At 32.8% G+C, this 12561-nt stretch overlaps 2 protein-coding genes across 2 annotated transcripts; both read right to left on the reverse strand.

Annotated features, from left to right (window-relative positions):
- Positions 1 to 1540: 1540 nt before the first annotated feature.
- On the reverse strand, positions 1541 to 2930 carry LOC133201651 (cdc42 homolog). The gene is made up of 2 exons (XM_061337442.1): positions 2695 to 2930; positions 1541 to 2581 (listed from the first exon to the last, which is right to left on the reverse strand). The coding sequence occupies exons 1-2, from the start codon at positions 2893 to 2895 to the stop codon at positions 2213 to 2215; spliced, it is 570 nt and encodes a 189-aa protein (XP_061193426.1). The 5' UTR covers positions 2896 to 2930; the 3' UTR covers positions 1541 to 2212.
- Positions 2931 to 11570: 8640 nt separating this feature from the next.
- LOC133201662 (cdc42 homolog) lies at positions 11571 to 12301 on the reverse strand. The gene is made up of 2 exons (XM_061337453.1): positions 12101 to 12301; positions 11571 to 11991 (listed from the first exon to the last, which is right to left on the reverse strand). Exons 1-2 carry the CDS (start codon positions 12299 to 12301, stop codon positions 11626 to 11628), a joined length of 567 nt encoding a protein of 188 aa, XP_061193437.1. The 3' UTR covers positions 11571 to 11625.
- Between the last annotated feature and the right edge of the window lie 260 nt (positions 12302 to 12561).

Below are 12561 nucleotides of genomic sequence, written 5' to 3' on the forward strand. Positions count from 1 at the left end.
GAAATTGATTGATAAACTGTAGATTTCAATTTATTTTATTTTAGATCTAAAGGCAGTTTACCCTAAATACATAAAAATACCACAGAATCAGAACTCTTTAGTGTGCAGTGTATAGAGGGTTCTTAAATTTATTCAGTAGCATATATAACCATTGGAGGGGGGGGGGGGTCATGTAAAAGCGTTGAAACCAGAAACAACCTTGACGTCTTGCTATCTTGTAATGTTATTTTTCCCCATTTATGTAGATTTTGCAAGGGTACTCTTTTCAATAAGTGAATCTTTTTTTTACAGTTCATTGAAAGTTTACATATAAAGCCATGAAAGTAAAAATAAATAAAAGCTGTAAGCAGTTTCGGTCTTCTTTATGATACATTGAAAGACTCCACAAAGGGGCTCTCTTAATGTATATCTAGAAGTCTTTGTAAACAAACATGTTTTGCAACCTTGCTATGAGTGCACGTTCGTATTCCCGTGCGCTTATTCCCAATACTTATTAAAGGAGATCTTGATGTTAATTATGTTCTGACAAAATGACAGATTTAAAACAAAAGTTAATAAATAAATGAAGTTTTCAAAATATATTTCTGACATGGAGGATTTCCATCTCAAGGTACAAGAATAAATTGTGTTAAGTTAGGCCGACATAATAAACATCTTTATAAAAAAAAAAGGTCATATATTTGAACACACTTTAGCAAACGTGTAGCATCCTAAACTACTGGATATGCTCGCATATATAAGCACATGTAGTTCGTTTATACACATGCAAGGTCGTTTGTATTTTTCCAAATTATTTCGGGTACACCAATCATGATATGTATGTCTTTAATTTTAATGTAGACCTCTTTGCCAAGATTAAATCAAAAGTTTAATATTTGTATATTATCAGGTCCTTGATAATTTGGGATCGACTTAATATATACAATGTAGCTACAGTAAACTAACCCAATAAGGTACTAGTTTTATCCTGTTTTTAGCAAGACAAGCATCATATTCAAAAAAAAAAGAAAAGGTATATTTTAATGTTAAAAAATCCTCACTTCGTGCAATTCAGATAAAAATCTGCAGCTATTAGGATAAATGTCCCATGGTTGCCTTTATGAACACAGATTTGTATTGATTGTAATCAGAAACCTTACGTCTAGAAACCTGCAATCTTTTTCAAATCACAAACTCAATTTTTAGTACACATGCACGCCAATTTGAAAAAGGTATTCTTCTTGACAATTAAATTGTTCATTGACAGCCCTATAATACATGTATTCATTTAACAAGAGTGGTTTTTTCACGAAGGAGTAGAGTGACACCAATTTTAACAAATTTTGGAGATCAGCCTTGAAATTACCAGTTTTCTTTTATTATCCTCAAGTAGTATTATTAATCTTTCTAGCATTATAAATCTGCTTGTGTAAGCGCGAGTGTGGCAACCTTGAATTTTAAAACGGCCTTTTATGTAATCTGAAAAAGGGCATTTTCAGATTAGGAAGAAAGGTGATGATCATAGGCATTATAAAACCACAAACAAGAAAAAAATTAAAAGGACAGGTAAAATAATTTTAATGCATTTATTCTTCATAGCATGGTGATATCTTTACAAAGGTTCAATTGCAGACACAATTTTACATTAATAGATCATTATTGCAATAAATCAAGTAAGTGTCAGGGTCTCACATATTGTAAAGTCATGCCACTTAAGAAGAAAATCATGATGATGGAATATTATTTTACACCTGATGGGTTTCATCAAAGAATATACTACTGGCCCGAAGGTGAGCTATCGCTTCAGGAAAGTTCAGATCCATTAAATGGTTTTGTGAAGAGGAACACGTTATACGCCCTGTACTGTTTGGTTAAGATGCACCTTTGTTATGAGGAAAGGCAGTCTTTCAATGTCTTTAATAAAAAGGCACAGTTTTTGACTTGCTCAAAAACAACGTGTTTAGAATTACCGTTTGATTTTGAATTCTACGAAAGCAAAATGTCTGTTGTGGAAATTCTGTGCAAACACGTCGTATTTTTGAGTTGAAGATGACTACTCAGTAAATTGCTAGTATCCTCTTGCTCAGTCACAACCAGCTATTTCGAATCAAGAGTTCCCACTTGACACTACGAAAGTTCTCGCTAGTCCATGACAGCGTTTTTGGACACTGAGAATTCATATGATCGGGTAATCATATTTAAGTTAAATCCATGCATTGCTGCACCGGGGTCTTCATCGGCTGAAAACTCGCTTGATGAGGCTGGATCGGCGCTTTCTGCATTTAAGGGTTGCCATCACGACCTGTTCGAAAACGTCTTTGACGCCAGTTTTCTGCACCGCTGAACACTCCAGATAACTAAATGCCCCAATCTGCTTGGCGAGATTTTCACCTTCTTCTTTAGTAACATGGCTAGAACCCTCCTTTCTAAGATCGGTTTGAGTTCCCACCAAAACAACGGGGCGTTTTCTGTCGATCTGGCGAATCTCGGGTATCCAAAAATCTTTGACGTTTTCCAAGGACTCCCGATCAACTGTGCTAAAGCAGACGACAAAAATATCGTTGCTTCTGTAGTCCTGCGTTCTGACTTTCTCATAGTCATGCTGAAAAAAATAAAACAACACTATTACTATTTCATCATTAAAATGGTAGAAATTCACTTAATTCATTCAAAAGGAAGTATTCAACCGGTTTATAATTTTAAAATGATAATTACCTGTCCTGATAAATCCAGGATGCTGAGAGAATATTTGTCTCCTGCAACTGACATGGAGGCAGTGAAGTTATCCTCTGTTGTGGCAATATATCCATCGTCCAGAATTTGTCCAGTGATGGCTTTAGCTAGGGAAGATTTCCCCACCATTCCATCACCGACCAAAGAACATTGCACTGTAAATTTATCCATTGCTACAACCATTATAACTCAAGCTCTAGCAGTAGTGTAAATTGTCTTCCACAGTAATCTTCCGATTATTAAGCGTAAAACGGGCGGTTCTCGGTATTTATAAGGTGGCAATATAACCAGCCAATCGCAGGTCGTTTCGGTAGGTCTATTTTTACCCTCTGGGTTTTACCTGGATTTTACTTATTTCCTTTTCTTACTCAGGTAGGATGACGGACGGCGCGTGGCGACTGTCACTCAGCCGTGAAGACAATAAATCGCCGTTTGTTTGTTTTACTACTCATATCATCTTAGTTTTCTTTTTGAAGATTTTGAGGAGGAAATAGCAAGTCAGAGAAAATTTCGTCTGACAGCAATGAATGCATTATTCTTAAACAGGCCACAAAAGCCGTTGTTTAGCATTCTCATTGCAATTTATTTAATTATGGACATGATAAGGGCAGATGTCTGTCTATTTAGAAAGCTGTGCTCATTTATGTAAAGTTGCCAAAAAGAAACGGGATCCTGCATTTTTTTTTTCGTCATTATCATTCAATTTTCATTGCTAAAATAATGTTGAGGGACATAAGTTGATCAACTTAATTACGGATAATAAGTGTTTTATTCTGCAGTAAATGAATAATTTTATCGTTTCATTATTTTATTCAATTTATATTTTTAAAGATTTTTTTTCTTCCAACATTAAAAATTGTTTGTGCGTAAGTACAACCATAGAAATAGACTTTCTATATTTGTTGAAGAAAAAAAATAATCATAAATGTGTTGAAGTTGAAATAAAGATGAAGAAAAAATAATCAATACATAGATATGTCAATGTAATAAAATTAATAGAAAAATTGAATGGAAGAAATGAAATACGGTCAAATACCTATGAAGAAATTCAAACCAGTGCTAAGACCTTAATTTGTTGCTATAAATATTTTATTTGACACCATTTTAATGCAAATCTGCCATCAAAAATAAATTTCCATCACATTTTGTATCACTAATGGCTATTTTATCGGTCATTACTAATAGTAACTGTCAAAGTGGACACCCCTGCGGCACGCTTTCTCTTTTGTATTACGGCTAAATACCATTTAGTAAAAAGTTGTTTCTTTCCCGGAGATATGCCGTCTTATCATCAACGATTAATATCGCCGATATAAACAAGGTGACAAAAACGTATGGTCAACCTGCCCTCATTCAAAGTAATTTTTTTTAAATCTACATCCTGATGTAAAACATCATTAACAAAGAAAAAAAGTAAAAAGGGGACGATTAATGTTATCATGAACCTTATTAATTATTAAACAGACGCAAAAGACGGGTCACCGCAAAACACAATTAACAACACAAAAAAAATAACAAGAAGTGCTTGTCCTTTTGATATGTAAATTTTTTTTGCATTGAGAAATCTTTTTGATTTTGATGGACACTTTTTTTGGACAATTATATTATAATTAATCCATTCAACAATTAAACCATTGAATTTCAATATTTTGAAGACTGAGTATTTTATATTTCATCCATGATTGTGACTGTCTGGCTATGCTTTTTATGTATCGATCATTACATGGATGATAATTTAAAGATTAAAATATTTTAAATTAAAAAAAAAAGATTAAATGTATGTCATATTAAAATACGTTTTATGGATGTAAGTGAAAATTTCATTTTTATCAAACAACATCCATTACAATCCTATTAAAAAGTCAATGACATTTCAAAATTGGATGACTTTTATGCATCAATATATAAGTAGATTTCAGGTAATAATGCCACCAACATTAATGTTAAAGCAGTAATCTTCAAAACTCGTAGAATTTGGACATCAAATTTTTATTTCCTTTATAAATGAAAGATTTAATATTTCAAGACTTTTTTATTTAGACTATTCAAAAATGGAATGAAATATTATTAAACTGATCGCCTTTGTACCTCAAGACAGAAATAGACTGTATTTTAATGTTCAAAATATTTCAATATCAGACTCCACTTTGATGGCATTGCACTACACTATCATTAAAACATTTACTTTTAGCTAGTACATAAATACACTGAACGCCAAGGAACAGACGGTGCATATTGAACTGAAAGACATTGAATAAAATGCCAATAAATATAATTTTGATATAAGTACAATTCACCACTGTAAAGTGTTTATTAAAAGAAAGGGTAACCGAGGTACCTTTCTTTGTTAGACAAGAAGGAAGCACTTTTCAGTCCGGCAGCTATATACAATGATGTTTTGTGTAAATGTACCGCCTTGTCACATCTCCATTACACGGCGGGTCTATAGTTTATAACTAGATCAATATTTATCACAGTAATTCGATTTAATAAATTGAAGACATATCTTGTGTCACTACGTGGTACTGTGCAGTTTACGTTTTGCAACAAACCTTATTCTGTGCATCAATGGTTCGTTTGTATTGCATAACGTTTACAGTCTGTAGCCATTTATACCCTGAATATTAAACGTAATACATTTGTAGTTGATATTTAAATTTACCAATATATTTCATCAGTAAAAAACCATGTCATTAAATCCAGATTCCTTCTAAATGACATAGCATGACATCAATAAATGAGACTATTGATCTTAACTTGGTCTCTAAATTAGAAAATAGGGGCCTAAAATTAAGGTTAGGATAAAAGGCATATTTTTCAAATGTAGGTATCAGAAACGAGTCAAAGTTCGATGTTTCGACGCTTATGCAAGAATTATCTCAAGCCCACAAATTAGGTATAAACTTCAACTCACCATCCCCACTCCCATCCCACCCCATCAAAAAATTAAACATGAAATATGGAGATAACGAACAGTATTCAAGCTCAAAGTCCATTAAAACAATACAAATCGGGAGCAAGCAATAATTTTATGAAAACAAGACTGAAGTAGGGCAAATATTAAGCACTAAAGAAAAAAGTGTCATACATTCATGATGGAAAGTCATTCTTAATTGTAATATATTCTCATAACAGTAATTAAGATTTTTCTACTATTTTATAATGCATACCTTATATTATTTCACTTAAGAAATAAATAACAAGTTTAAAAACTTCAATGGGAATTGAAGTGGGTCGGTCACGTGATCAAATCCTGTGAAGGCCGAAGGCCTTCTCAGAAGATTTGATCACGTACCGACCCACTTCAATTCCCATTGAAGTTTTTAAACTTGTTATTTATTACTTATATATACATTTGAGACGGACAATCGAATGTAATCGAATATAAATATTGCACTAACTGTACGTCGTAGATTTTGACAAATCACGCTAGTTGTAAATCGGCTTGAAAAGCGGTTACGCTTCAAATTCATCTGGCAAAGGATTCTGTTTTGAAGGGAATATTCTGTGAAAGGCTACTTGTGATCAATTATAGTGAGCATATTGGTATCTGGGAATTTTTGTATTCATGAGAATCCATATTCGATGTTTAAAAAACACAAGAAACACGTCCGATGTTTGATAATAAAAAGTTGGAGGAATTTCGGTCGGAAAGGGATGGATGGAGACACTTGAACTGACACTTGTCCGGACCAGATAACTTGAAATCAAGTACAAACTTTACAAAAACATAAAATCTACGATTTCAGTAGGGCATATTTATTAATTTATGATGTTGACACTGGCGACAGCTTACATTGTTAAAGACAACGTCACAACGATCTCGATGATGGAGGTGTGCCTACCGAACTTCCAAAGTGCAGTGTTTGTCAGCTGTTTGTGGCGTGATTGCATTACATTGATATTTTTCAACAGATTTTCAAATTTATTGTGAGTGAAGTTTAATGGGAAAAAAATTATAGCATTCAGAGGTCTGCGAGAAAAATAAGGGTAAACGTTGAGGCTATGCAGCTCAGACATGAAACTTATAACACGTAGTTTTCTATTCTCTATGTAAAATCGATCAAGAACTGTATTAAATACTCGTTTACATTTTAAATAAAATTATTATTATTTTACTTGCGTATTTTGTACATTTTTATGCATGAAAAACATGCTATATTGCTTAGTGGAGTAAGTCTTTTTATGTAGATATTACTGCGCTGTGTGATTAGGTCATGTAATGACCTATGACCTTCGAAAAACTTCATACAGGTATGAAGATATTTGCTCTCTGCATGTTTATATAATAGAGAGATACCACAAATGTATATATATACGATTATACACTGATTATATGTTTTAATGTTAATTTTAATTGTAGCATTATGTATGGACTCTGTAACTCTGAGGCATAACTGTTCATCATTAATTATATTTATGGGGATGAAAATAAAGCAGAACTTAATATTTCTATAAATGTATCTTTCGTAAATCATTAAGGTTTCGGGAACTACAGTTCTGGATGTTTCTGAATATGAAATGCTCCACCCGAGATTTATCCTTTAATGATGGCCTATGCGATAAAAGACAAAAGACACAATGAAATTGGAAGCCAAAGCGCTCAAAAGAAAAGGGATTTTTTTTCTAATGAAAATTTGGAAATATTTATATTTCTAATAATTATTTTTTCCGGAAAGCAGGAAGGTAGTGCTTGGGAGGGGTAAAAATCCATTACACTATACTTCCTTAAATTTTGGATAGAAATGAAAATTTTAGGAAGGGAGAGGGTTCTTGGAACCCCTCCCCCCCCCCCCCCCTTAATTCTTTTTCTGTGCATAATTTTTAATTTCTTGGCTCAGACAAATGTTTTCTATATGGATCAACATCAGTCAATACTTTCTGTCTATTGATGTGGAATATCATAACACGAGCCAAAAATGAAGAATCTACAGTAAAACTTGTCTAATCCGGACACCACTTGGCTGTATTAGTGTCGCAATATCTATAGTATAGAGAAGTACATTTACAATATGACATTAGACAACTTTCCGGACTCGACAATATTTTTAATAATTGAATTAACAGAAAGGAGAATTTCTTTGTATGCCCAAGTAGTGGCACATGCATACATGTAGCTGAATTATATTTCCCCATTTCTATCTTTGAAAATTGGATATTTTGCTATGTAAAGTACGATTTCTTTGAGAATTTTGCAAAATCAGGGGATTACATTCTTCAGAAAGAAGAAAGGTACAATATTGTACAGCTCTTTAGAACTCATTTTAACTATTTTCTTCTTTGTTCTTTGTCTTCGGTGATGAAGTGTTTTGATCATACTAGATTTAGAATGTCCTCACTAGAGTACATGACCAGTAGACATCGTTCATTCATCAAGCTCTTGTAACTCTCTTGTTTCCGGTGTGGTTTCAGTTAGTTGACAACTGGAACATCATTATATTCTCACCAAGTTTAATGTTCATCTTGTAACAAATGTGTTTTTGATTGTTTTTCCGCTTCGAAGCTATCCCACTGTGTTACGGCAAAATAATTGCATTTTCATTCACGTTTTTCATCATGATTTTAAATATTAAAGTGGTATTTAACTTTTTTTGAATGATAAGATGAATTTTTCATACTCAAAAGCCACAATAAAAACATTATTAGTGTCTATTTAAGGTAAATTTCGAACACATATTTTGGACGAACATTATATATATATATATATATATATATATATATATATATATATATATATATATATATATATATATATATATATATATATATATATATATATATATATATATATTCCATCGGCATCGAAAGCAAGTTTTTTGACTTGCCTAGATAGCCGAGCGGTCTAGCGCGCTGTTCCTGTACTGCTAGGAGACAGATTCCGTAGGTCGAGAGTTCAACCCCGGGCTGGGGCGGAAGTGGGTATCCTTATAAAAAGTGAATTTCTTTGTGCTTTCTATATTAATATTTCTTCACTTAGGGCAGTTATGTTAGTTTAAGAGTTGTTGTAAAATGTGCTTTATAAATAAAAATAAATTTCATTACAACGTGTATTGGTAACGATCCTCTAATAAAACTGATGTCCAAATAACTGTATCTCACTTCCATTCTCAATGACCGTGTAGTGTAGGACAGCGCCGCGAGAATTCCATCGGCATCGAAAGCAAGTTTTTTGACTTGCCTAGATAGCCGAGCGGTCTAGCGCGCTGTTCCTGTACTGCTAGGAGACAGATTCCGTAGGTCATGAGTTCAACCCCGGGCTGGGGCGGAAGTGGGTATCCTTATAAAAAGTGAATTTCTTTGTGCTTTCTATATATATATATATATATATATATATATATATATATATATACGTGTATATAAAATAAACAACGGTTATTCAATGAACATGGCGTTATGAATAGCAATTGCTCTGCTGGCATATTACATGATGCGCGCTACCCTCTACGAATAGACAGAAGATGAATTTATGCTATTCGGTTAACTGAAAGGTGGCTCAAATTTACTAAAAGGTGACTGATTTGCAGAGCTCTGGATCAATGTCAAATTTTGAACAAAGTTACATATTCCAGCCCCAGACTATGTTGTATACACGTTTCTACCACAAAATTATACACTGTACAACTTTGTTAAAACCAAAGCATAAAATACACATCTGAAAAAATACACACATCTTTTTAACAAAATAAAAGAAACACAAATATTCTTGGTCTGTTGCTTGAGTTTTATACTAAAATTGATGTGAGATTCTTACTTTAAACGACGTTGAAAAGGTTTAGTGTGTGAATTACTTGATATCTGAATTCTTAATTTTTTTTTTAATTCACGCTTTTGATAAAAGAAAAAGAACTTTTTTTTTTGTTGGAACAAATGATAAAAAATGTCATTAATGACATTTTGCTTGAATGATTTTCAAAAGGAAATATTTCCTTTATTTCTGATTTGTAAGAATCAAATTAAAAATATGCAGAATGTGGTTTGTTAAATTAATTTGTGGTGTATTTTTAAAGGGTGTGTATCGAACATCAAAGAACATACATAACTCTGTAGATTTTTTTTTATTTCATTGATACAAAATGACAGGCAATGTTATGTCCATTTTCAATGAACAATTTATTTCTGTGATAAAGAAAAAATTTAGCAATGTGATACTGTGTTTACTTACTGGGAAACAATTTCTTTTTTCATTTTATTTGAAAAGTAGTCTAAGATTGAAAAACGCCTTAATTATGAAATATATGTTTCATTTCAAAAACGTTATAACAAATGCAATATCTCAAACAGTACGAAAATCGACCTGGATGATGTATTGCTGTGCCAATATTTACAAAGGAAAAATGGCTTTTTATGCTATTTTTAGATAAGACATGCTTTTAAATAATTTCTGGAATCAAAAAAATTAGGCCAATATTTCTTGATAATTCATTAATGTTTTGTTCCTGTACCTTCTACCAGATTGTTAGGAGTCTTATTTCTTTAATCTTTCTTACCCGATTTCACCTGGACTACTTTTGAAATTTGACATGCACACTGACAGTTCACTTTTTGATATTTAATTTATGTAGCACCTGCAAATCTATGAGGAGTTAGGCTTCATTGAAGATGGGTTTGATTTTAAACAAAAGCTTATACAATTTAACACAGCTGGTTTTACTCTGAAAGAGCTGTTGGTGGTGCTTTAAAGATGCAGTTATCATCAGCCAAGGGTGTTGTCATGCACCTGGGTGCAATTGACCGTGCATACTTATCCATGGCTGTCTACCCCCATTCTTAATGTTTTTTTGTGAAGTCAGCAGTATAATAAATAGCATCTAGAAAATACACAAAGAAGAGATACTAAGATTAGATATAATCTTAACACAGTAAACCAGTGATCTTCTGAAATTTGCAAGAAACATTAAGAGTACATTGACCTTAATAAAAAACGAAAATAATTGTGTTACGAGCTTCCTAATATAGAATGAATGGGGTTCGCCGCATTAATAAATATTTTAAGATAACTCAATACACAATTTTCTATATAAAATTTATTTTTACGTCTTATGATGTATTCATGGTATTTATTTTTTATATATCCCTAGAAATTCATACAATGAGTGTTAGATATACATTAAAGATAAGCGAGACTAGATCTAATGATAATCACTGAATATTTAGAACTTTCTGATCAGTATGCCTTTTGGCTTACAAAAATGAGATGATTCATTATTTTTAAATGCATTTTAATAAACAATGACAGTTCTTGTAACAGCCAAACAGACAAGATCGGTGTCCCAAATACTAGTACCAAATTAAAGTGACAAAATAAGAAAAGAAAAGAGGATAAGTTCATTAATTTTAAACATGTTATATCTTGACACTCTTTTATAATTTGTTAGGTAAATGACACAAAACAATCCAAAAACTGATTATACAATCATTTGTCATTACGACAATTAATCAACGAAGTGTTTCAAGGTCTGCAAAATTCGCAAGTCATCTTCAGTAACAGATAATACTTGGAATATTATCTCATCGGCTCCTAGTGGATGGATGTCACCAGTACCACAATACTAGATAAATGGATAGATAAATAGAATCAACTATCCATTTCTAGAATGGATATGGATATCTGCAATTCTCCAAGTCAAACACGTCATGTACACCTTAAATGCCCACACATATAATAGCATTCATTCTGCTTGCAATGAGCATGGTACATACATGATTTCAAAATGCTCGAAATCAGCTTTCCGGAAATGTTCATACATCCAAAAAATGTGTACGCTTATCGTCTACCAAGACATTCTTCGAAAGGAAGTATTTGTAAACTGTATTCCAGAATAACATTGTTACTAATATTTATCCAATGCCTAGATGCTTTGAATGTTGAACATGATCATTCAAGGTGATCAACACATTCATGACGATCAGTGTTCAACGACCAAACACTCGCTTGATGAGACTTCGGCGCTTCCTGTACTTCAGAGTCGCCATCACGACTTGTTCGAAAACCTCTGTAATACCAGTCTGTCGTGCTGCTGAACACTCAAGGTAACTGAAAGCACATATTTGTTTTGCAAGGTTTTTTCCCTCTGCTTTTGTAACGGGATAAGTATCTTCCCCTCTTAGATCGGTCTGAGTTGCCACCAAAATGATGGGGCGTTTTCTATCGATCTGGCGGATTTCGGGGATCCAGAAATCCTGAACACTCTCCAAGGATTCCCGATCCACAGCACTGAAGCAGACGACAAATATGTCGTTGTCTCTATAACCCTGTGTCCTTACGCTATCGTAATCATGCTACAAAAAGAACGATCAGTTAAAACATCATCTCTCTTTTTTTTATTAAAAATAAAAAGGATCTACCAGTATTTACAAAAAAAAACTTTTTTATAAAAGTTATATTTACCTGTCCTGATGAATCCAAGATATTTAAAGAATATGTATCTCCTTTCACTGATATAGAAGCAGAATAACTTTCCTCTGTGGTGGCAGTGTATCCCTCGTCCAGACTTTGTCCAGTGATGGCTTTAGCAAGGGAAGATTTCCCCACCATTCCATCCCCAACCAAAGAACATTGCACGGAATATTTATCAACTGATACAACCATTTTCATATATATTTTGAAACAACCAAGTCTTAATTTTGAAATCTACCAGGCAATTCAAAGAAAATATAAGCTTAGAACAAAGCTTTGTATTTATATGATTCATTAATTAAATTCAGCAGCCAATCACGAGTTCACTGTTTTAAATTTACTCAATCTTATTCGCCTTGGAGTTTTTCCCTTTTATTCAAAAGAATGTCAGTTTTCACCAGCTGTCACATTAACAAAGCGGTTAAATGGGATTTTATTTCATTTTAAATGTC

Source organism: Saccostrea echinata, unplaced genomic scaffold, assembly GCF_033153115.1.
Source record: "Saccostrea echinata isolate AGI-Se365-2 ecotype Australia unplaced genomic scaffold, CSIRO_AGI_Sech_v1 ptg000002l, whole genome shotgun sequence".
In the NCBI taxonomy this organism is placed as follows: domain Eukaryota; kingdom Metazoa; phylum Mollusca; class Bivalvia; order Ostreida; family Ostreidae; genus Saccostrea; species Saccostrea echinata.